At 38.8% G+C, this 27,368-nt stretch overlaps 2 protein-coding genes across 10 annotated transcripts in view; both read right to left on the minus strand.

Moving 5' to 3' along the window:
- LOC130886608 (protocadherin alpha-C2) overlaps window positions 1-27,368 on the minus strand; it is a 208,282-nt gene that overhangs the window by 66,916 nt on the left and 113,998 nt on the right. The window lies entirely within an intron of this gene.
- On the minus strand, window positions 22,241-24,658 carry Pcdhac1 (protocadherin alpha subfamily C, 1). The gene is given in 4 exon segments (XM_057788578.1): window positions 22,241-23,105; window positions 23,107-23,219; window positions 23,221-24,292; window positions 24,294-24,658. Coding segments are annotated over 4 exon segments (2,415 nt in total).

The following is a 27,368-nucleotide window of genomic DNA, read 5'->3' on the forward strand; positions in this document are numbered from 1 at the left end:
CTTGCAAAGTTTAACTCCGGCAGGAGAATGTCTACACTTCAAATCGTCTCACTTTTTTCTGTATGAGTATGTTCTATGTGAATGTACACTCACAAATGCAGTTGCGTGGCACCCATATAGAGGTCAGAAGACAACTCTTGGTTTCTGTCCTTATTCTGTCCCTTTGTTGTCTTTCCGCTTTGTACAGCAGGCTGGGCAGCCCGCCCATGTGTGGGAGCTCCGACTCTGCCTCCCATCTTCCAATAGGAACACTAGGACTACAGGCATTCACACTGTGCGTCCAGCTTTTATGAGTTCTGGGAATTTGAACTCTGCTCCTCACACTTACACAACAAACACTTCCATTCACTGAGCCATCTTCCCACCACTCTGTTTAATCACTCTTTTCTTTTTTTTCTTTCTTTGGTTTTTAAAGACAGGGTTTCTCTATGTAGCCCTGACTGTCTTGGAACTTGCTCTGTAGATCAGGCTGACTTTGAACTCACAGAGATCCACAAGCCTCTGATTCCTGAGTGCTGGGATTAAAGGTGTATGCCACCACCGCCTGATTTGTGTAATTAGTCTTAAAAGTAATTTTTTGTCAAAATAAAATAACAATCCCATTAAAATTTTTATTGACACAAGAACAAACACAACTAATTCAGAGAAAATATATTTTGGTAATATTGAACCTAAGAGCACATTATAAAAGATTTAAAAATCTTTTCAACAAAATTTCACTTTTCCTTCATTATCATTAAAGCAATTTCTAGATTTTTATGTTTCTTGGTTTTTTTTGTTGTTGGTTTTTTTTTGTTTTTTGTTTTTTCGAGACAGGGTTTCTCTGTGGCTTTGGAGCCTGTCCTGGAACTAGCTCTGTAGACCAGGCTGGTCTCGAACTCACAGAGATCCGCCTGCCTCTGCCTCCCGAGTGCTGGGATTAAAGGCGTGCGCCACCATCGCCCAGAATGTTTCTTGTTTTTTGAGAAAAAATCACTTTGCCATTTATATTTTTAACATGAGAAAATATAAAAACTATAATTATTTAGATTCTCCACACTCAACCTGTCACCTTTATATGATTTGACTCAAGACAATTCAAGTAATTTTTTTGATCATCTTATTTGATTTCCCAAGTATGTGACTTTTCATTCTTGTTGTCTATAGATATTAACATAAACATAATTTTAGGCAATCATTTCATTTTGGAAACAAGCCAAATTATTACAGACAAATTGCACATAGTCATTAAAACTATTCCTTTAAGCTGGGTGGTGGTGGCGCATACCGTTAGTCCCTTTCTGCACTCAGAAAGCAGAGGCAGATGGGTTCAAAGCCAGCCTGGTCTACAGAGTGACTTCCAGGACAGCCAGAGATACACAGAGAAACTCTCTTGGAAAATAAAAGGGAGGGGGACTATGCTGACAATTTTTTATTGCTCAAATGTAAAATGCTACATTTCCTTAAATTACTGTATTTAATAATGAATATACATTAACTTTATAATAATATACCATATGTTTATAAAGTATTTTAATTATTTTTAAATATGCATGGAAAACTTTAAAGAGATACATAAATATATCACTATAATTGTGCTTGATCTTGGGATTACAGATGGTTTTTTTCCTCCTAAATGTCTATGATGTAGCTGTGGTAGATTTTAAGGGGAAAGTTGCTTTGAGATCATTTCATCCTTACTGGCTCTCTACCTTTTTAGGATAAAACCTAAAACCCTGAGGACTGCATTGAAGAATCATCTAAATCTTATTTGATATCTAGCCTCAACTTCCATCTTGTTTGAACACATAGACTATGTCTTGGGCAAATAAAACTATTTTCAGCAAATTTCATCTTTTCTCATTTTTTCAAGCCTATATTTAGGGTTCTCACTGTGACTGAAAACTCCGTCATCTAGTCTACCCCCTTGCTTCTCAAACCGCCCCTTCTGAAAGGAGACCTCATATATGGGAGGATTTCCCACCTAGCCGAGTACGCCAACAAACACTGTGCTGAGTCTGGTGATGTCTTTTTTCATTTTCCAGGTTGTATGGATTTACTTCAATTTCAGCTTCAATGTGGTTGAATTATAATATATGGTATACCAGGTTATTATTTTATTTCCACATATGCAATATGGATTACATCTCTCCATATTTCCTCATGCTCAAAAATATCAAATAGAGCCGGGCGGTGGTGGCGCACGCCTTTAATCCCAGCACTCGGGAGGCAAAGGCAGGCGGATCTCTGTGAGTTCGAGACCAGCCTGGTCTACAAGAGCTAGTTCCAGGACAGGCTCCAAAACCACAGAGAAACCCTGTCTTGAAAAACAAACAAAAAAAAATCAAATAGATAAACAAATATGGAAAAATTTTATGTCAAGCAAAGCCACAAATACTACTTTAATAAAGTTTGGCTAAATGAAAATTTTAAGTAAAAGCTATTTTGTTCAATAATTAAATAATCATTATTATTAAATTATTTTTCTCAAATTTAGAAGAAATATAAATCTCCCTATCAAGGTTTAGAGAAAATTAAGGTGCTCATCTTCAAGGAAAATGTAATTCAGATATTTTAGGACATACATAAAAGCACTTCGATGTTACATAGATGTTAGTCTGCTGGTGATAGAACTCACGGTAGGGAATCTCAAGTAATGGCAACTTAAATTATTCACATCAGCCATCCTACTGAAAGCACAGAAATGTTCTGGATAAGATATTAAATCTTAAAAAGGACTGGAAGCCTGACAAGACAATGGGGGAACTGCAGGACAAATCTGGGGTGATCTAACAATCTTAATGAGTTGGGAAACCTATAGGTTACAACAATGCCCAGGCTGGCAAAATGTTCCCAATGGTGCATTAGTGGTGTGAAGTTTATAGGTGTAATCAGCCACTTTCTGATTGGATTTAAGGCCTGCTCAACAAGGAAACGCATACCTGACATTGCTATTGGAGCAAAGAACTTGTGGCTAGGAAGATCATAGGCCGTAGCTCAACCCAGAGAAGCATCTTTTTGGCAGTAGATGGTGATTAACACAAAGACTCACAGTTCAGAGAATAAGAGTGTGCAGAATACTCTGTCCTAAATGCAACAGTTATGTCACACCCTCTCCACCTAGGGCTTAGGGACCATGGTGAAAGAGGGTACAGAAAATGCGTAAGAACCATAGGTGGAGGGTGACCACAAAATGGTGTTTTCTGGATACAGCAGGGCAGTTAAACATCTGGATTCACAGCAGTTGAGACAGCAGACATGAGACCTGCGCAAACTCAGAGCAGACAAAATTCCAGCATTGACAGGGGAGGTGGGTGTGAATTCCCACCCCTAGATAAGGAACTATTGGCAACTGATAGCTTCTAGGAAAGAGAAGGAAAGAGCTGGTTTTCTTTAAGGGCACGGCATCTGGTGGGTAGATCACCCTCCAGTGAAGGCCACACATCCAAGAGTGTTTAGGAAACATTAACTCTACTTGATGTTTTTTTGAAAAGAGGACACAAGCCAGATGTGCTGGTACATGTCTTTAAGCCCAACAGTCAGGAGGCAGAATGTAGTGGTATATTATTTGTATTTTGATAATTAAATCTTGCCTGAAGACCAGACACAAAGCTAAAGCCACTAGAGGTCAGGCAACGGTGATACACACCTTAAATTTCAGGATTTGGGAAACAGAAGCTGGTGGATCTCTGTGAGTTCAAGGCCACCCTGGGCTACACAAGATCAGTGCAGGAACAAATCCTGGTGGTGGTGGCTCACACCTTTAATCCCAGGCCTAGGGAGTCACATCCTTTAATCCCAGCACTAGAGGGAATATAAAATGGGAGGCGAGAGAGGCTGTCTAGTTAGTTTGCGGTTGTCCAGCCTTGGTAGAGGTAAGACTTCTTTAGTGGCTTGACTGCTTTGCTTCTCTGGTTTTCAGGTTGAACCCCAATTTCTGTCTCTGGGTTTTTATTATTTGTTCTACAGCAGAGACAGGTGGATCTTTGTGAGTTCGAGGCTAGCCTGGTCTACATAGTGAGTTCCAGGACAGCCAGGGCTATGTAGAGAGATCTTGTATGTATATATATAAAAAATAAGGAACACAGAAAGGTGGGTAGTAAAGGTGGGACCTGGGACGAATTGGAGGAGAGGGAATATTACCAAAATACATTATAGAAAATTCTCAAAGAACTGATAAAAATGAGGAAACAGAAAGACAACAAATGCTGCAGAGATGTGAAGGAAAAAGAATCAGTGTCCTCTGTGGGCGGCAGTGTAAGCTGTACAAGCACTATGGGATCTGATGTAGAGGTTTCTCAAAAAGCTAAAAGTAGAAGGACCATACAATCGAGCTGTCCCACTTCTGGGAAAACACTCAGAAGATCTCCTGCCCATCCACGCTCATCGCTGCTCGTTCACAATAGCTAGGAAATGAATCAGCTGATGAATAGATAATGGAAATGTAGAACATATACACAGTGGGACTTTGTTCAGCTATACAGGGAAATGAGATTATGAAAATTTCAGGAAAATGGATGGAATTAGAAAATATTATACTAAGTGAGGTAATGCAGGGCCTGGAAACACAAATGCTTATCTTTCCCCTTATATGTAAATTCTGGTGTTGAATCTTTAAGCTTATGTGTTTAATTTTAAAAAAATTGTATAGTTTGGAAAGCTTAAAAAGGCCATGAGAGGTAGAGGGGAAAGGTCTTAGAGGGGGGGTGCAGAAAACGTATGATATGTGAGAGGGGGCAGTACCTGAGGTTTAAGGTCTAAACTGGGATGGGTGGAGGTAAAATGAGATGGTGGTGGTGAGACTGGTTAACCAAATCAAAGGGTGTTTGAAAAGCCCCTATAGAAACCCACTACTTTGTAAGCTAATATAAAGATATTTTTTAATTAAGTTGTTTTAAAGCCACATAGTTTATGGCCTTTTGTTGTAGCAACCCAAATGGACCAAGACAAACTCTTTCGAAGAGTTAAAAAGAAAATCACTTGTCTCAACTTATTTTATGAGGCCAGTATAACATTGATAGAAAACTACGACAGAGCATTATAAGAATGGAGAGCAACAGTCAATTTCTATAAACATAGATTTAAAACTTTTTAAGAAAAATAGTAAAAAAACTAAAGTCAATGATATAAAGGAGGATAATGTATCACAAGCAGCCTAAATTTACCCTAAGTTTGGTTGAATTTCAAACAAAGCAATATTGAATTAGTATGTCAATAATAAATCAATCTGAGTTGTTATATAAATAAACAAATAAAATGATAAAAACCATATGACCTCAATTCACAACAGAAAAATATGTGACTCAGTTAAGATCATTAATGATTTTTAAAATTCTTAGTAAACTAGAAAAAACATAAAATCTCCTTTATCTGGTAAAGGGCCTTTGAAAAAAATCAGACAACATATTTCATAATAAATATTAATTTTTTTCTCTGAGATTAGGAATAAGGTAAAACTACCTATTATCATCATTTCTATTCATAATGATGATAGATTTCATTATTAATACCTTCTAAACAAAATATATGTTTAGAAGGTAAATAAATAAAACAAGTTAGTATTACTTGGAGATCGTATGATAGTATGTGTAGAAAACTCTAAATAGGGGTTGCAGATATGACTCAGTGGTTAGGACTAGTGCTCTTTCAGAGGACATGGGTTTGATTCCCAGCATCCACATGATGGCTTACCACTACCTGTAACTCTAGTTCCAGGGAATTCAAATACTGTGGGCTCCAGGCACATACATCGTAAGACATATGTACAAGCAGAACACCCATCCACTGAAAATCATTTTAAATAAAAGTTAAAATTTTATTTTAAAAATAAAAATCTGAAATAATAAAACTTTAGGCTAAATTTGACAAACTAAAGTTGGCAAAGATGTTAGTACAAAATAATGTGAAAATCAGTTTTATTTCCATATACCTATAACAAAAAAGAATTATAAAATAAAAAATTTTAGCGGCCATGTGAGTAGCTCAACAATGTCAGTTATGTAATAAAACTTGTGCAATAGTTCTTCACGCACACTTATGCAAACACAAATACTGAGAAAATAAGGGAAATAATCAAAAGAATTTGCTTTGTGAATGAACTGAATTCCTCACTATTGCTGTTAAACCCAATATCTTTATAGATTAAAAGTCACGAATAAAATATTGTCAGTATGAGCCCAATTGTCTATAGGTTCATGTAATACCAATTAAACTCAAAGCAAGGCATTTTTGGTAGAAATGTATTAAGCCTATTCTATAGTTTATATAAGAAAAGAGAAAGGCCAAAAATACCTAAATTAATCTCCAAATGGGAGAACTTATACAACTGTACACCAACACAAATTTAAACCGACTATATTTAACACAGGATGAGACCGGCACAAGAATAGACAAGAAGAAAAATCAAACATAGCAGTGTCTGGAAACAGAACCAACGTTTATGGACACTTGGCTTATAACAATGTAACCACCAAAAAGTGCATAGTAAAAGGGGGACTCTTTTGAATTACACCAATTAAATAGTGTTGAGACTATAAAATCCAACTGAGTTGACACTGGAAAAATGGATATTGACTCTCTCATTATGCCTTACTCTAAAAACAGCACTGGATAATTTAAGATCTAAATGTTCAAGTTAAGACAGGAAAGCTTCTGGAACTTACTGCCTAAATGTAGCCATTTAGACTTAAGCTTTATTAAAATTTGCCACATTGAGCAAAATAAGTTAAGTAAATGTAAGAATGCGCTTTGTGAAACAACTGAATTCCTTACTATTGTTGATAAACCCCACATCCGTATAAAGTTAATAAATACCTGAATAAAATAGTGTCAGTAGAAGCCCTGTGTTCCATAGATTCAATGTAATGCCAATTATATCAACTTAACCCTATTATTTGGCCAACCAAATTTCAAGTGCTCAGTAACCATAATCTGATAAAAAGCAGATAGAAAAAAGTTTCAAAGTATCTGAAAGTTCTGATGAATAGGGATAGTCTTGTGGATGAAAAGGAGTCATAGTAGCTTCATAACTTTGAAGCAAGCTACTTTTGATTTTAAATAACAGAAGGGAAGCTGTCAAAATGGCTCAGTCTACATAAAATGCCCACTGTGTAAGCATGAGGATCTGAGTTGAGCTCCCGGAACCTATAGAAAAGTCAGGCACAGTGGCAGCAGCACCCATGACAACAACACTGTGACTGTTACAAGAAAATGGTGTCTCGTCTACTGGTGGCCTTCAGGTTTAGTGAGAGACTCTGTCTCCAAAACCTAAGTGGAGCACAGTAGAAGAAGACATCCAACTGCAACCTCTGACCTCCATATGTGCACATGCACATACAATACATACATATACCCACAGAGACACTAATGATTAAAATGATAGAAGAACTAACAAGTAGAAAGGAGAGAGAGATCTGTTCATCAAAAGCCAGGAGGTGGTCAAGATGATTCAGTGATGTGCTGCCTAGTTTTATGTCAACTTAACACAAGTTAGAGTCATTGGAGAGGAAGGAGCCTCAACTGAGAAAATGTCTCTATTAGATGGGGCTGGAGGCAAGCCTGTAGGTCATTTTCTTAGTGACTGATAGGGGAGGACCCAGCTCACTGTGGGTGGTGACATATTCTTTGAGAACACAGGATGAGCAAACCTTGGGTAGTAAGCCAGTAAGCAGCACTCCTCCATGGCTTCTGCATCAGCTCCTGCCTCTAGGTTCCTGCTGTGCTTAAGTTCTTGTCCTGACTTCTTTCAGTGTTGAACAGTGATGTGGAAGAGTAAGTCAAATAAACACTTTCCTCCTCAAGTTGCTTTTGGTCGTGGTGTTTCATCATAGCAACGATAACCCTAACTAAGACAAGTGGGCAAATGTACTTGCTACCATGCCTGAGTACCTTAGTTCAGCCCTCAAAGCCCAGATGATGGAAAGAGAACCAACTCCTGCAAATTGTTTTCTGACTTTCCCACACATGCTGTGGTATAGGCACACTCCCATCAATCAATCAATCAATCAATCAATCAATCAATGTAAACAAACATTTTGAAGAAAAAAGGAAGAAATTAAAAAGCAATGGATATTTCTATATACTACTCTGGAATAATGTTGAGTTTATATTTAAAACTGGAAAAATCAAGTGAAGAATACACACAATATGGAAAGGACATTATACTACTTTAAATATATCTTGTCCATAAATTTATTTTAGAGTTATTTAAATATTTTATATAATTAGAAAATAGAATGTAAAAAGCAATCCCTAAAATTGAAAGCAACTTAAAATAAATGATCCTGATTTTTATATATAATTAGTAGCTTAGCTATCTCTGAAAAGACACTTTAAAATGCAAAGATGCTTTAAAACAGTAAAAACTAGTAACTTCCCTGAGAGTGACTATTGCTATCTGATCTTAAAAGTAACAAGAATAGTAAAAAAGATTGACAATCATAGTGGCCATATCATTAATGCAGTGATGACATTATTTTCTAAGTCCATTGTTTGAATGGTGTGTGGTAACAAATGATTAATCTTGTTGATGTAACTGAAATTTTAAATTTTGGGTTTAGGATAAATATAAGATTGATGAAGTTAAATAAAAACCTCAGAATGATTAACTTGAGTTAGAGAGATTAATATGAACTCCCATGTTTCATTTTTTTAAATATTAATGTTTAGCTACTACTGTTTTGTTCTTGTTTTGTTTGAGACAGAATCTCTTTGCATAGCCTTGGAACTTGTTCTGTAGTCTAGTCTGGCCTCAAACTCACAGAAATCTCTCTGCTTCCCAAGTGTTGGGGTTAAAGGTATACACCACCAAGACTGGCTAAAAATTAAAATCTCTTAACTCGGTAACTAACAATGCCTTTAAAAGCTGACAATTACAATAAACACCTATGTTGTCTGGATTATATTTTTAAACATCTAAAAATATAAAAAGAATTGAAAGAATATTGGAGAATGACTGATTACATGTTTAAAAAAGGTAACAGAGCATGGCTTATGAAGCTGACTCTACAATTACTTCAAAATGAAAAGTTTAAAAGGAGCTACACATAGGTATGGACTCAGTATCCCACCAAAACAGAATTCCACTGAACAAAACCCAAATAGAACATTAAAAATTAATAATTATGCTGGGTGGTAGTTGTGTATGCCTTTTGTCAGGGAAGCAGGGGCAGGCAAGTCTCTTGTTCAAGGCCAGCCTAGTCTACAGATCAAGTGCCAGGACAGCCAACTGATGTAGGATGTTCTTCTGTATATTTGTTGCTTTTATTGGTTAATGAATAAAGCTCTCAATGGCTTAGCAGAGTAAAGCCAGGTGGGAAATCTGAACCGAGATAGAGATAGAGAGTAGACAGAGTTAAGGAGACTCCAGGTAGCTGCCAAAGAAGAAGGACACTGGAACTTTATCAGTAGGCCATAGCCTCATGGTGATACACACATTAACAGAGATGGGTTAATTCAAGATGTAAGAGCCAGCTAGAAATACGCCTAAGTCATTGACCAAACAGTGTTGTAATTAATATAGGTTCCCTGTGATTATTAGGGTCTGGGTGGGCGGGAAACAAACCAGCAGTCTCCTTTTACAAAATGATGCTCAACATGGGGCAACATACATCCACATAAAGCCTCAGAAAGTGGGTTTTTTTTTTTTTTTTTTTTTTTTTTTTTTTTGGTTTTTCGAGACAGGGTTTCTCTGTGGCTTTGGAGCCTGTCCTGGAACTAGCTCTTGTAGACCAGGCTGGTCTCGAACTCACAGAGATCCGCCTGCCTCTGCCTCCCGAGTGCTGGGATTAAAGGCGTGTGCCACCACCGCCCAGCTCTTGGAAAGCTTTTTTAAAAAAGGCCTTCTATTAGGGTCCTCATTGTTGTCTAGGTTCCTACATAGATCTAATCTATGTGGGAAGTATAAAAAGACAAGATCTCCTAAGTAAATTGGGAGCATGGGGACCATGGAAGAGGGTTGAAGGGGATGGGAGCAGAGGAAAATGTAGAGCTCAATAAAATCAATCAATCAGTCAATCAAGTGCAAAAAAGGGCTTCTAGACCCACAAAAATGAGGGTCAATGGGAGCTTCTTGGTAGCCTCATTTTGTTTCAGATAGGCTCTGCTTTGGTGCCACAATCAGAGGTGCAGCTCTTTTAAGAAATAGTTTCCTAATTTGTACTGGCAGTGTGAACAGCTCTGACTCTTTCAGGAGGTCCAGCTATGGAGCACTTAAACGGAGTTTGTGAACATAGCTTAATGGCAACATAGACACACTGCATCCCTGGAGCTGTGGTAATAAGCATAGCTTGCAGAGGCAGTGAATGTCCTCTGCCATACTGAAAGATGGAGAGAGGTAGAGCCAGCATCCAGTGCTGCTGCAACTACACTGTTTATCATTTTAAAATGGTCCTTGTCAGAAAAGGATTTCAGATATGCAATAAAGGCAGATTCATATGAAAATAAAACTCTGAATGGATCACAGTGTTTAAAAAACAAGTTTGGGAGAGAGGGGAAAAAAGTGTAGACAAGAGTACAGAGAGTCATAGATTAAAATAGTAAAGATAATAAAATAAATAATAAAAAGTAATAGAGTTTTAAAAATAAGCCATGTAAAGATGGAAAATACACAGAGAGTCTGGATTATGTATCTTATTGTGTTTTCCTTGAAATTTTGACTGTGAGTATGCTAAGTGCAGAGAAGTATTTCATTGTACAGGCTGCTAAGATAAGCCAACATATATATTTAAAATTTTGACTTCAAAATTTGAGACTAAGGATATGTTACTTTGGAAAAGATGTTTTGCTTTCCTTTCCACAGAGGATGAGAAGCTGTGGATTCCTTCCTGGCTAATGTGGTTTGATGGAACAAGACCTCCCAACAGGTCTCTGTGAACCCTAAAAATACTTTGCCCACCACACAACAGGAAGCAATTTGGCAAAAAGTATGCCCAAGTTCCCAAAATGATTGTTTATAAATGATTGTTTTCATTTAAAGGGGGTTATGATATAAAGATGAATACTTCACATTGGTATGGATTTTGGTCTACTGATACAAAATTAAGGTCAATTTTGTTACACTGTGTATATGTATTTCTGCTCCTTCTTGTGTCTGTGCAGCTCATTTAAAAATGTAATGTACAGTTAAGAAATACAGATTAATAGATAGTCATCTATAATAATCAAACTTTAAATTATATTAGTTAGGTCTTCTAAATGTACAGAGATATAGTTCAGATGGATAAGTATTCTTCAAACCTTTCAAGGACCTACAGAAGATGGCATTTAAAATGTTTTAAGAACTTAGACTTTTCTCAATAGTGAGACATGTCTGTTTCTGGCAGCACCAATTACTTCAGAGATAATGATGGGCATTGAAGAAACTCATTATGGGATTTGCCTTCAATGTGACAAGATTAGCCATTTGGGCAAGAAACTGCTCTTGCCTGGACTACTTGATGGTATGCTGCATGAAATGGACATGCAGAACCCACAGAAAAGTGACTGCTAAACTTTCCAAAAGATGGGATGGTCCTTCAGGGTTCCTGCTTTATAAAAGAGTCTGTCAGAAATTCTGCAGGATACAGAAGAAAGTGACTGACAAACTGCCAATACAGGTGAAACTGTCTTTCAAATTTCCTGCTTCATAGAGAAGTCTACTAGTGAACTTGTAGGCTAAAGATGGATGTGCCAGTGTTGCAGAGGAACTTTGGGTGACTGTCCAGGCAGCAAGATGTCTCTGCCAATTCTAGAGTATTGAAGTTGCTTACAATGCACTTCTTGTTTACTGGTGTAGTATTATATCCTTCTAGGGTCTTTGTAGGAGTTGAAGAATAGATAATTGTAATTATAGTTTTACTTACCTACGATAAAAGACAAATTAGGTGTAAAACATTAGACTCACAAAGATAAGATAGATGATAGAGTATTTTCCTTAATTTGCCAGATGTAAGTGATCTAAATATTGTAACTGTAATTCTTGCTTGATATCTGTTTTGTTATATGTATTTTATTATGTCAAAGTTAAAACCTTCATGTTTATTTAGACAGAAAAGGGAAGATTATGTGGAATGTTCTTCTGTATATGTGTTGCTTTTATTGGGCAACACTCACCACCGCAGAGGGAGTCAAGTCAGTGTCTTCAAGCTCTACCAACCGTCATTACATCAATACCACACATTTGCAGTAAGAAAGTACCAAAAAGGATGTCTTTGATGAAGTACTGCATATTATTAATTTTAATAAACACAAACCATTAAGTGCATATATTTTAAGTATTTTATGTAAGGAAACCAACCTGAAAAATTGCTTAAGATGCTTTTGCTGCATACTGCAGAATGGCATTGCCTCAAGAAACATCATTTGTTTCAGGGTGATCTGGGTGTTTCTCTACAGAACAGCATTTTTTGTAACAAGAAATACTGACAAACCGTAAGTATCTGGCTGATGTTCTCCCAAAAATGAATGAAATGAGCTAGTCTCCATAAAGTAAACAACTAGCAATATTTACTCTGAATGAGAAAACTCAAGATTTTGCATGAGTGAATGTTGGGGAAACTGAGGTTTGGAGAGATGGCTAGTAGTTAAGAACACTGGGACTGTTCTTCCAGAGGACCTGGGTTTGAGTCTCAGTACCCACAGAAGTTCCCAACTGTCTGTAACTATAGTTCCTGGGAGTCTGATGCCCAATTCTGGCCTCTGAAGACATCAGGCACACATGAACAGACTTACATCCAGGTAAAACACTCATACGTGTAATTTTTTAAAAATAGATAAATCTTTAAATTTTTTGAAAACCATGTGAGATTCCAGCTTCATAATATGAAAGGCTCTCTTATGAAGTCACCAGTAACATGAAAAAATGTGGTTTTTATACTGCATACTAAAATATGTCTATACTTTAATGACTTGCATACCCCAGTGAACGAAATTACCAATAAGCATAAATTTAAATTATACATTAGAGCTAAGATGGTTCAGTCAGTAAAGTTCCTGCCGTGCGAGCACAGGGAATTGAGTACAGATCCCCAGTCCCCATATTAAAAAGTGTATTTGGCAGCACATGCCTGTTACCCTAGCACTGGAGAGCAGAGACAGGCAGATCTTGGAGACTTGCTGGTCATTTCAGATAAATCAATGAGTGTCAAGATCAGTGAGAGACTATATCTAAAAAATAAAGGTGGAGAGCAATCAAGAAAAGATACCCAACCTTGACTGTGGACCTTCATGCGCATATACCCACCCACACATGAACACATACCATGCACATACATACTGACCCTCACACAGTCATGGTAAATGACTTCAGTACTCTGCTCTTCTCAATAGACAGGTCATCCAGACAAAAACTCAACAGAGAAATGTTCAGATTAAATATGTCATAAATCAAAAGAACTTAGTAGACTTCTACAGAAAATCCCATCTCATGAAAGAATATACTTTCTTCTCAGCAGCTCCTAGAACTTCCTCCAGAACTGATCAAACACTAGGACAAAAAGCAACAGATGAAAGAAATTTGAAATAATATTCTGCATCCTATCTGAACACCATGGATTATAGTTGGCTATCAATAATGGCAGAAAGTTTATATAAACCCATAGAAATCAAGAAGGAAATTGATAGGCTTTTTAGAATCGAAAACGAAAACAGAACATACCCAAACCCATAGGAGACAATGAAGGTGGTTCTAAGAGGTAAGTTCATAGCACTAAATATCTAGATCAAAAACCTGGAGAGATCACATAATTAGGAACTTAACAAAACACCTGAAAGCTCTAGAGTAACAAGAAGAAATAAAAACCAAAAAGAGTAGATGGCAAGAAAGAATCAAACTTGGGGCTGAAATCAATGAAATGGAAAAAAAGAATTTAACAAGAACGACAAATCCTTGGTTAAATTAACTACAAGATAGAGAGAAAAGATTCAAATTAATTAGAAACAAAGAGGGAATTACAAAAGGACATTGAGGAAATTTAGAGAATCACAGGACACTTTTTAAAAATATGTACTTTAATAAGTTGGAAAACCTAGAAATGAGTATATTTCTTGACCTATATGACTTACCAAAGTTAAACCAAGATTAATAAATCAATTTAAACACACCTATAACTCCTGGTGAAATAGAAGAAGTGATTAAAGTATTACAAGCAAAAAAAAACAAAAAAAAAATGAAAATACCAACCCCAGGGCCAATTGATTCAGCACAGAATTCTACCAGACATCCAAAGAAGAATTAATGCAATGCTCATCAAATTATTCCACAAATCAGAAACTGAAGGAACATTTCCTAATTCTATTTACAAAGCCCTTATTATCCTGATACCAAAACCACACAAAAACCTAACAACAAAGATAAGCATGTAAGCCAAGTAGTGGTGGCATATGTCTTCAGCCCACTCAGGAAGCAGAGGTAGGCAGATCTCTGTGAATTCAAGATCAGTCTGATCTAAAGAGAGAGTTCCAGGAGTCAGGGCTACACAGAGAAAATCTGCCTTAAAAAACAAAACAATAAAAAACAAAAAAAATCCCACAAAATTATAGACCCACATCCCTATGAACAGAGATACAAATATTCTCAATAAAATACTTGCAAATTGGATCCACGAACACATAAAAAAAGATTATCCACCATGATCAAGTTGTCTTATCCAAGTTGTAGGAATAGTTCAACATACATTCATCAACAAACATAATCCACCACATAAACACACTGAAAGAAAAATACCGCATGAGCATATCTCGTTAGATACAGAAAAGGCCTTTGACAAAATCCAACACCCCTTCATTATAAAAATCCTGGAGAAACAAGGGATTTAGGAGATATACCTTTATATAATGAAGGCAGTTTACAGCAAGCCCATAGCCAACATCAATTTAAGTGGAGAGAAAAGCATCTCTACTAAAATCAGGAACAAGACAATGATGTCCATTCTCTCTGTACCTATTCAATATAGTACTTGAGGTCTTAGCTAGAACAATGAGACAACTGAAGAAGATCAAGGAACTACAAATAAGAAAGGAAGAAGTCAAAGTATCTCTATTTGCAGATGATATGATAGAATACATAACCGACCCTTAAAACTCCACCAGATAACTCCTATAGTTGATAAATACTTCCAGCCCCACACCTGATATTTTTTAAACAAAGAAACGAAAATATACACTAGTAAAAATATAGCATATTCAATAATTGATGCTGTTCAAACTGGATATCAGCACGCAGAAGAATGCAAATAGATCCACATCTACCTGCACAAAACTAAATTCCAAATGGATCAAGGACCTCAAGATAAGACCAAACACACTGACTCTGACAGAAGAAAAAGTGGGGAATAGGTCTGAAGTCATTGGCATAGGAATGGACTTTCTGAACAAGACACTGATAATGCAGGCACTAAGATGAATAATTGATAAACAGGACTTCATGAAGCTGAAAAGCTTCTGTGTGGCAAAGGACAGCATCATTTGGGAATACAGAGACCTACAGAATGGGAAAAGTTCTTTACCAATTACACATCTGACCAAGGGTTAGTGTCTAAAATATATAGCATCAAAAAAACAAATAACCCAATGAAAAATGGGGCACAGAACAAAGCAGAGAGTTATCAAAGAATGAAATGCAGATGTTTGAGAAACAAAGAAAAACCCAACCTCCTTAGCCGTCAGGGAAATTCAAATTAAAACTACTTTGAGATTTCATCTTACTCCAGTCAGAAAGGCAAGATCAATAAAACAAATGACAGCGCATGCCGGTGAGGATGTGAGGTAAAGGGAATACTTACTCATTGCTGACAGGAGTATAGACTTATTCAGTCACTATGGAAATTGGTGTGACAATTCCTCAGGAACCTGGGAATAGATCTACTTCAAGATCTAACCATATCACTCTTGGGCATATATAAACCCAAAGAACTCTCTTTATCCTACTACTGAGATACTTGTTCATCTATATTCATTGCTGTTCTATAGCAAAAACTGGAAACAGTTCAAATGTCCATTAACTAATTAATAGATAATGAAAATGTGGAATATTACTCAGCTATTAAGAAAGATGAAATTATGAAATTCACAGGCAAATGAATAGTGGTAGGAAAAAAAATCATCCTAAGGCAGGTAACCTAGACCCAAAAGGACAAATATATGTTTTCTCTTATATGAAAATGTTAGCTTTTAAGCTTTTGATATGTTGTGTTATGCATGCTTACAGTGCATATAACCACTGAGGTTAGGGGACCTAATAAGGGAGTAGGGGCAAGAAGAAGATGTCCCATGGTAGAATAATCACAATATATTATTATGGAAAGACAAAGGAAAAACTAGAATTGGAGAATTAAATAGGGAGGAGGATGGGAGAGAATGATAAAAGAGAGAATTGGGGGAAGAACAATTAACACTAAAAGCAATTTGAAAAACTATATGGAAACCTACTATTATAAAGCTTACTAAAATGTATAGATATATTAATAGGAATCTATATGGAGTTACCAAATAATAGGAGAGAGAATGTCCCAACTAGATACCATATGCCACCAAGTAAAACCTCTGGTTCCAAGAACGGGTTATGTTTTGTTGAATCATTGGCCAAAGGAGCCCTATGGAAACCTCTAAACATCACAGGTTATTGCCAGGGTTATTGGGTACTCTCTGTAACCTGATGGTAAGGCCCTATTGCTGAAGACAATAATTATCTCTATCATCCAACAAGGAGAATTTAAGTTGGTGCCTATCTAGAAGCTTTTACTGGAAGGTACTTTGCATTTACTGGAGGAGAAAAGTAATCATCACTATCACCAACCTACAATCCCTGCAAGCTACAACAGCAACCTGCCTGAAGATATTCTCATGCAATAGTGGCACAAATGTCATGGGAGTAACCAGCCACTTTTTTACTGGACTTAAGGCCCATCCCATGACATGAAACCCATACCTGACACACTACTAATGTTTCCAAGAACCTGAGACTAGATAAGTCATGAGCAAAGAGGAAAACCCACAATATTACTATGCAAAAAGGAACACAGCAACAAAAATGACTGCTATGGACATTGTTACACCCATAGATCAGAGCCTCACTCAAACCACATCAAAGAATTTTCTTCTTGCAGTAGATGAGAATTAACTCAGAGACCCGGAACTGGACAAAGTGCAGAGAGTGAGAGACTGGAGCACTCAAACGTCTCCCTTCAAGATTCAGAGATCTGTGTGGAAAATTATAATAGCCAGAGGTAATGCACAGCTCTAAGGAAACAGTGTCCTCCAGACACAGCAGGACTACTGCACATGTGAACGCAAAGACTGACACAACGCACAAGTTCAAGCCATATGAGGTCCCAGCACTGAGGGAGGTGAGTGAGTGAATGTGGAGTCCAATCCCAAACCATCCACTGGCCACAGGAAAACTCAGTTTTCTTCAACAGAGTCTCACTGATATTTTGGACTTTTTATTTCATTTTGCTTTGTTTGGTTTTTTATTTTTGTTTCTTGAGAGTATTTTTTTATTTCTTTCTCTTTTTTTTGAAAGAGAGGAGAAAAAAACAAAGTAGAAGTAAGGAAGTGGGGAACATTTGAGAGGAATTGAGAGGGGATTTGTTGTTTTGTTTAGTTTTGTTTTTCAAAATAGGGTTTCTCTGTATAGCCCTGGCTGTCCTGGAACTCTCTCTGTAGACCAGTCTGGCCTTGAACTCACATAGATCTACCTGCTTCTGCCTCCTGAGTACTAGGAAAAAAGGCAAAAGACAGAACATCTGGCTGGGAAATTTTTTCAATGAAAAAAGAGCACATGACAAAACAAAACAAAGACAAAAAAAAACCACCCAGGGAACGAAACAAATGATCCCCTTCATCATTTAGCTTATAGTGCTTTTTTGTTTGTTTGTTTTACTTACTCTTATCAACAAATTTTTTATAACCCATAACATTGTAGTCAAGAGCTTGGGCTGTGGTGCATATTTATTTGATGTTCTTACAAATGTTAATATTTCTGATATGCATTTGAGCAACATAATCAAGACCTTTTAGCAATTAGTCAGTTCTTGATGCAACTTGTATAAGTGAATATATTGTTTCCCTTTCACTGCAAATCTGAAGGCAACAGCAACAACAAAATCAATAGATCACTAACATATCAGACATATTGTCAATACTTTCCCACTCACATATCCCTGGGTATTGCTTTTCTTGTCTGTCCACTACAGCTATCTTTTAAAATTATTTCTCTTTATTTTTTGAGATTATAATATAGTTATATCATTTACCCCTTCTCTTTTCTCCCTCCCAGACCTTACATATGCCACTCCTAGATCTCTTTCAAATTAATGGCCTGTTTTTCTTTAATTATTTATATATATTTACCTACAGAAGTTCTCTATTTTATTAAAAAGTACCACTATACTATCTCTATACATAAATACAACAATAACCTGCTTGGTTTGTATAATGGTGCTAGTACGTATGTTTTCAGGAACAACCCTTTGGTATTGGATAACCAATTGGTGTGCTCTTCCTGGGGAAGACTCTCCCCCTCTCAGAATTCCTTAGTTGCCTGTCATTCTTTATGTTGGACTGAGGCCCCAAGAGACTACCACCTTTCATGTTAGCATGTTTATTTGAGTCATTTTGTTCAGATCTTATTTATGCAACCATATTGGTGAGACTTTATGGGTACAGCTTCTGACATTCCCAGGGGCAAACTCCCTGATCCTCTGGCTCTAACCATCTTTCTCCTTCTCTTCCACAATGATCCCTGAGCTTTAGACACAGGAGATGTGTTGTAGATGTATCCATTGGGACTGGGCCATACAACTCCTCTCACTTCCACAGGAGAAAAATCAACCAAGAATTTTATCCAGCTATGATGCCTATGAACCACAGCAATGACCAGCCTGGCATGAAAACCATAAGGGTGCAATAATGGTCCGCATTCCTTGGCAATAACCTACAGCCCTCTAATTGGACTTAAGACCTGTTCACCAAGAGGGAAATCATGCCTGGTACCAGAAACTTAGCCAACTATGCAGGGTTGTTAAAGCCATGGAGCTTGGAGGAGAACTTACAACTGCCACTTTACAAAGTCAGCATAATCTCTGACTACATTCTAAATATATATCCTTATGCTCACAGGTAAGTGTGGCTCTCTCCTTTTATCAAGAAAACTTCTCTTTGCAACAGAAGGAAACAATTACAGAAAAACATAATTAATCAAAATGTTAACTTATTTTTTTTAAAAAAAATCTATCTGATAGTAGAAACTTACCCACCAGGTGTACCTTCTTTGATACCAACTTAAGAAATTAGACTACCTCAAAAAAGAGAAAAAACAGGGACATGAGGTACATTATTTGTTGCACAGCAGGTCAATTTTGTTTGTTTCCGTTACACAGTTTCAATAAGAGAGACGCACATGAAATCTACATTAGACTGGACTTCTTAAGCTGATAATTTTTGGTATAATAACAAAATTTATTTTGTTTGTAACATATTACAAACAAACTAAAACGAGAAAGCAACTTAGAACTCAACAAAATATAAACAGGTGACTCCAGGCATCCCTGCCACTTTATCTTTTGCATAAGATCAAACTGTGAATGAGGGGCATTTTTCTTCTCTGCTACTATTTTTAGGTTTTGTTGTTATTGTTGTTTTTCGAGACAGGGTTTCCTCTGTGTAGCCCTGGCTGTCCTGAAACTCACTCTGTTCCAGGCTGGCCTTGATCTCACAAAGACCTGCCTGCCTCTGCTTTCCGAGTGCTGGGATTAAAGGCGCCACCACTGCTCAGCTAGCTGGTTTTTTAACTAGTGGGAGGTGATGCATGTTTGTGAATCAGCAAGTGTATGCACCCATGCTCCACATGTGAAAGACAGAGAAGGACCGGGGGGGGGGGGTCTTCTATCACTCAGCCCTTTACTGAAGACAGGGCTTTCGCTGAACCAGAGCTCACAGATGGGCTTGTCTAGTTAGCCCTGCAGTGTCCAGGGTCCCTGTCTCTGCCAGCCAAGACAGGTACAGTCACACCCAGTTTGTAGGCTTTTCCAGTGTTTTACATGGATAGTAAAGATTCAAACTCAGTTTCTCATGCTTTCACAGCAAGCAGTCTTATCCATTGAGACATCTGTTCAGCATTTTTAAAAATAAAGATCATACTTTCCTTTTTAAATTTCATATCCACTGAGCTTTATGATGACTTATTTACATTTCTTTTTTCTAGAAACACCCATTTCTCAAACTATCCCTTTCACCAACCTATCCCTATCCCCACCTCTCTTTATAACAGAAGGCAATGATCAGGAAGTGGTGGCATATGCACTTAATTTCAGCACATGGGAGGCAGAGTCAGGCTGATTTCTATGAGTTAGAAGCTAGCCTGGTCTACATGGCTGATTTCTATGAGTTAGAGGCTAGCCTTGTCTACATGTAAGTTCCAGATCAGGGTTACATGGTGAAACTCACTGTCAAAGCAAAATCCAGAAATAATGAAAGGTAATAACATATCAAGTGCTTTGATGCTTGAATTGCTAACATTGGAACATACCAATTTTCTCCATTAACACTGAGATTGATTTTGTAGGTAGCATTTTAGCAAATTTCACAATGTAGTGATATGTTTTCTATTGATCCCTTTGCCATCTAAAGAACTGGAGTCGGGCTTATCCCCGAATATAGCACTGAAGTGTTTTCATGATAGTTTTAGGACCAGAAAGTTCCTCTGCTGGACTATTTCATTGTGTATGTCATGAAGAAGAAAATAATCATTGAACCATTATATCTGAAAATGGCCACTACACTATTAATGACATATACACATGTGAAGAACATGTTGAAGTATTAACATTCCAATCAATAGTTTGCACATTATTAATTCATTCTGTAGGTATAGTTTACATACTAGGTTTTATCATAGCATGTGAAAATAGTAAGTATATAACATTATAGTAAATTTAATTCTCTCATATTTGCAGTCCCATCATTATATGAAGAGAATAATTCATGAGTCATTTTCCTCTTATTTTTTAGAAGGGTAAAACAAGGAATGCTTTGTTCTCTTTCTCTGATTTCTACATCTATAATTTCTTGTATCTATGGTTACTTTGAGAGGTCATAAAACAATAATGTATAATAGTAATTGTGTAAAATATACTGTCCTAACTCCAATCAAAAATTTTCAGATTTCCAAAGCCACTGAAGTATTTTAATTACTTAACTTGTATTAGGCACATTACTTTCAAGTAGAGCAGCTTCTAAAATAATAAGAAAAACTGAATTCAAGTGGAATTAGTTTTGAAAAATAAGTATAACTCTAAAGACACATATGTGTCTGGCAAAAGATCACTCATTTTAGTTTTTGGAAAAAATATGCTTAATAAAAACAAAATAGAAGTTGGCAATTCATTCACCCACTAGTGTTATCTTCTTTATAACAATACAAATAGGTGTTCTGAGATATGCTTGTGATTTTTGTACACTTACAAAGTGTTGTGAAGCTATTAGCTATGTTCAGGCATGAGTTTCTCAAAGAGTACTTGCCACAGAGATATTCAGAAAAAAGTATAGGATGCAGAATATGCCACATTTAATTAAATGTCTTTCAAGACCAAGTCAAATGTCATCTCAACTACAGATCTCTTGGATTCCTTCCTTCCATCCAGATACTCACTCATGATTTGTCTCTGTCTTTGATGAGTATCCACTGCAATTTATTTTACATCCCCAGTGATTATCATTTTTTCGTCAATTATTGTAGTGACCTGAGTGTCTCTTCTTCCACATTTTGTTCATCTCTGCATTCTCACTTTAGGTATCTGAGCACCTTTCTCATATCCATTGCCCAAAAAACACTCCAGCATGACATTATCTTTAATTTTAGACCTCTATTCCATATTACTCTTATGGACTTTAAGGAGTTTTAATGCTTTACCATTTCTCAGAAATAAATTATAAGAGCTGGTGAAATGACTCACCAGATAAAGGTGCTTGGCAACTGGAGTTCAATACCCAGAACCCACATGATAGAAAGAGAAGGCCAGCTCCTCTGATATCCACAGGCACACCATGTTTCACGCATGTGCATGCACGTGTGCTTGTGCATGCGCACACACACTCAATCAATCAGCCTTTAAAAACTAATTTAAAAAAATAACCAAGTTCCTTGAGGTCTAGAACAATATTCTAATGCATACTCCCAGAATTCTTGACATATCGACAAATTCAAATGATTTACTATAAATCAAAGAAAAGCTCCTCTAAGAAAGAGTCTAGGACACAGTTAGCAGCTGTCTCCTTGTCAGAGGAGTCAAACACCCTAGAATACGCTTACCGTGGCACTGACTTTTGTATGATCCCCTTTCCTATTCAGAATCTGAGCACAGGATATTGGCAAATTCAGTCCCACACCAGTGGCCATATTTCTCAGATCATCAGCATTGTATTTCCCATGCAAGAGCAAGCTGTTACTACCAGAGCCAAGTCCCAGAGGGATTTGATAGAGATCTGTCTGAGAAAGTCTCTCTACCGTAGTGACATCTATCGTGGCTGATGTCACCCAAGGACTAGAAGCCATTGTCCTCTCACGTCTCGTAATTTCTGGAGAATGACAACCGTTCTGAGAGCAACAATCTGGGCTCTGGCACAACTTGGTGCACACCAAGAAGAGCAAGCACCTCAGAAATAAAAAGGAAGTGCAGACCAGGGCTATTACCAAATACAAGTTCCGGGCAGAAAGCTGGGCTCTGGGTTTTCAGGTATCTTCAAAGTCTGAAAGGACCTGAGGAGCTGAGTTGCTCAATAGCACACCCAGAGTGACAGAGGAGGAAAGTGGTGGCTCTCCATGGTCCTGCACCACTACCACCCTCTGTTCAACCACGTCAGTGGGAAAAACTAACCGTGCAGTCCGAAGCTCTCCTATATTGACTGAAACGCTGGAAAGACTAGAGTCAGAAGCCTGAGAGATGTGGTAGGAGAGCCACGCGTTGGAACCACTGTCTGCATCCACTTTTGTGACCAGGTGTCCAGCTCGAGCAGAGAGGAACACTCTTTCCAATGGGATAGAGCCATTTCTAGGCAAGGGGAACAAGATGTTTGGCGCATTGTCATTCCTGTCCACCACAAACAAGTTCACAGTCACCATTGAACTTCTGGGAGGAATGCCACCATCTTGGCTGTTCAAAGTCAAAGGAAATGCTGGCAGTGGTAACACCGCTAGTTGGTTCCACTGTCACCAAGCTGGAGGAAACTGGCATCCCTTCAGGAATGACATCCAATAGCTCATAAAAAGACAAGGCCATTCTCCCCCAGGTCTGGGTCCTGAGCAAACACACGGCCTAACGAAACTCCAGGGCTATTGTTTTCATCCACAAAAAGTTCCTGTTGTGGTTGAGGAAATCTTGGTGTATTGTCATTCATATCGGCAACCGGCACAGTGAATGTTCTTCGGGTGCTTAGTGGGGGCGAGCCACCATCTGAAGCAGTGATGAGGACCTGGTTTTCATTTGCTTGCTCCCGGTCCAGGGGCCCATCAGTCAGCAATCTGTAATAGCTGTCAAAGGAAGCTTTCAACTGAAAGGGTCCTTCGCTGGACATGCTACAGGTGACCTTACCATTGGAACCCAGGTCCTTATCCTTTACACTAAGGAGAGCAATCACTGTGCCAGGAGCTGCGTCTTCGGGTACCAGGCTGGAGAAAGTCATGAAGTTCACCTGGGGGGCATGATCATTCACCTCAGTCACCTCTACAAGCAGCTTAGCAGTGCTAGCTAGACTAAAGGCACCTTTGTCTCTTGCTTCAACATATGCTTCCAACAATGTGTCTGGCAGACCTAGCGAAGCAGCTACCTGAACCTTCCCACTTTTAGGATATATGCGAAAGAGGTGCCTCAGCTCTGCTGGTGTGCTATAGCTTATGGAGTACCAGACATTCCCATTGGGTCCTTCATCCGGATCCGAGGCTTGAACGTGGAATAACACAGTCCCATTGGGGACAGTCTCTGAAACCTTGGTACTGTACACAGAGTACTCAAATACAGGCACATTGTCGTTGGTATTCATCACAGTGATGGTGACTTGAGCATCTCCGGAGCGTGCAGGCAGGCCACCATCCTGAGCAGTGAGCACCAGTAGGTGGGTGTCCCGCTGCTCTCAATCCAGGACTTTCTCCAGCACCAACTCCGGATATTTGCTGCCATCGACCCGCGATCCCATGTCCTGGCGAAAGTACTGACTAGAGCTTAGGCTGTAACTTAGCGCCCCATTGCTTCCCTCATCAGCATCTTGGGCACTGGGGAGAGAGAACCGGGCTCCTGATGTCAGGAACTCCGGGATGTGCAGGTGCACGTCTCCAGCAGGGAAGGGGTGAGTTGTCATTGGTGTCCAGGAGGTGAACACGTATCTTATGCAGCTCTAGCGGGCCATCGAACATTAGCTCGTATGTCAACATGCAAGCAGCTTTGGCCCCGCACAGCCGCTCACGGTCCGCTGGCTTTAGAACCACCAAGCTACCACTGACTAAATCCACCTCGAAGTAGGGCTCGCTGTAGCTGGAAAGGAAGTGAAAGTTCCGCAAGGACAGAACAGTTGCTGACAGCTTCAAGTCCGAGACGATATTGCCTACAGCGACTCCGGGTTCGGTCTCGTCCAACACCGAGTACACCAGCTGTCCCGCTGTAGCCCCACAAGAGACCCACCAACACAGAACTGCCATCCCCCAGCACACCATCCTCCCTTCCGGCGTTCACGCTCCAGCTGCGGCGACCTGGGACCATGCTCCGAACTCCCGAGGAGAAGGAGCCTCGAAAAGCTCGAACTGCTCCGCCCGCTAGCACTGCAAGCTCGAAGTGCCAGGCCACCGGCATTCCGCCCGGGTTGGACTGCAGGGCGTGCCGGGTGAGGAGGAGCGCAGCGCCGCCTAGGGGTGCAGAGGTAAACTGCCCGAATGGGTGCGCTCGATCTGCACTCTCCTGGGGCTAAGGTCCAGCGCCTGACTCAGGCTGCTTGCTTAAACCTGTAAGATGCTGAACTGACACGCCTCCTGCCAGTGACGTTTTCTAGGTCAACTCCCTATGATTTTTGAGCTCTAGGACAACCACAGATAGTTCAATACGGGGCGACTTGGCGGAGTCTCTGGTAACTGGTATTCATTTCAAACTTCCTCCGGACTCGGACTTTTGGAGACAGAGGAGGCAGAGAGAGCAAGATTCTGTGCTCTGATTTTTCAGTGAACCCGCCTTTCTCTATCCTGAAGAGTAACTAGCAACCCTCCTTTTCAAGCCTCCCCCGATTCTCTAGAGTATGTAATGGCATGTCATCGATCAGTCAAAACCGAGAATCAAAAAAGCGGGCTTGTCTATTGCCCCAAAGAGGATCTATGACCATGTGGAGGAAGAGAAAGTACCGGCTGGCGTTCTTTAGCACAGTGTGCCCAGTACCCTAAATCCACTCCCTGTAAACATTCAGAAAGCAGCTTCACGTTCAATACGCTCTTCTACATAGAGAACAGTGATAGGTTTTACGAGAAGCATCTCTGTTTAAGCTACAAAAAAACAAGTCCATGTTCTACCTAGCGCCCTGTAGTCTTCCTTTCCCCTTAAGGGGTGAGCTGAAAAGAATGATTTGATTAAATATTAAACATTAAATTGCACATTCAAATCTTTCATTTAATGCAGTTGCTCAAAGCCTCTATGGATCAAAATTTGAAAAGCCAAAGCTGAATAGGATTTAAAAAAAAAAAAAACAGAAGTTCACACAATATTGTATTTCCAGAAAGTTTCCTAAAAGTGGTAATTTTTGAATGTGGATGACTGCATTTGTAAGTTAATCACACATTTCTCTTCACTTTTAGCTTTGTGGAAATTTCTGTTTTCAGTCTGCCAGTTTAAATGGAAACCTCGACGTCCTCTTCTTAAGACCCAAAGTGGAATTACTAACTGCAGTGTTCACTGAATTCCAGTTATTCCCCTGAGCATCACAGGCAGATTCCCCATCTCACCAGGGAACTAGAAATAATAGAAAGCAACACAGGGCAATGAAAAAGGTAGATGGGTCCTCCTCACTAGCTTGCCTTTACCAACCAAAGAAAACTTTACCAAGTATGAGACAAAACTAAAGCAAGAAGCGGGCCGGCCTACTAGGGAGCACCAGCGTGGACATCGTTAACAGAACTTCATAGGATGTGAAACTGAATCTGTTCCTCGCCAAATTTCCAAAGTGAAGTGAGTTGCCTGTTTCTCTGCCAGGGAGTAGGGCTTGCACTTTCCCTTCCTAGTTTAGCCTAGCTAGGCTGTCTACTGTGGTATGAACAAGTATTTTCTCCATTTTTTCCATTTGTCCACAGCAGAAGAAACTCTGCTGGAAAGATGTACCCATTTGGGAAGCCCTCCTCAGTTTCAGACCCGAAGTAAAGCCTGCAATTATATCGGGTTTAGGAGTTGTGAGCCATGTCTGGAAGGACAGAGCGCGGGGTGTAGACTAAGGTATGAGGAAAAGACTCATACAGAGAATCAGCGTGGAAAAAATCTCCATAGCAAACCCCACATTTTATTTCTCCTTTTCCTATCTGCTCATTTAAACTACCATTGGCATCCACTTTCAGAGGATCTCATTTGTGTCACGAATAAGTAGATAGCACTTAAGTGACCTCTACCCCCACTATATGCCTCTCAGCACAGCATTGCATTCTTGTTGAAATAAACTAGAATTTTATGGGGGAAGCAATGGTTAAGAGAAAGGATAGCCCAATACTGAAAGTCAAATATATATATATGCCCCTTTAAATTTCCAGACTTATTATTTCATGTGTATGCGTGTTTTGTCTATGTGTATGTCTGCACAGCGCGTGCATGCCTAGTGCCTGCAGAGGCCAGGAGAGGGCATCAGATCCTCTGAGAATGGAGCTACAGATAATTTCCAGCTGCTATGTAGATGCTGGGAGTGGAACCTAGATCATCCCGAAGAGCAGCCCGTGCCTGTAACCACTGAGGAACCCTTATATTTGCTCTTTCGGTAGCATAACCAAACAGACATGAAATCCTGAAATGACAAAATTTCTTTTTAGCAAAACCTTTACAATGTTCTCCACAGTGTCTCCTGATCCAAATATTTTCAAGGTTTTTTTTTTAATTGAAAGTATAACTTAACATGGAAAATAAGCAAGAACAGAATCTTGATTTCTGCTTGGGCTCTGTTGCCCAGATTATTAGTACAAACCCGTCCACCTTAACTTGGTCTTCAGTCATAAATCCAGGAAACTGCTAGCCTCTTTAAACTCTTATTAGATGTCTTCAAACAAACAAGAAACTAGTAAACCTGCTATCCACCTGAGTTCATCAAGAATACTTACTATTAGCAAAATTTTCCTAAGGCTGTGAATTGTTTCCTGGAAGTATTTCAGGCATTATGAAATTAACAGCTAGAACATCACCATCATACTA

This window comes from Chionomys nivalis, chromosome 14 (assembly GCF_950005125.1).
Source record: "Chionomys nivalis chromosome 14, mChiNiv1.1, whole genome shotgun sequence".
Lineage (NCBI taxonomy): Eukaryota > Metazoa > Chordata > Mammalia > Rodentia > Cricetidae > Chionomys > Chionomys nivalis.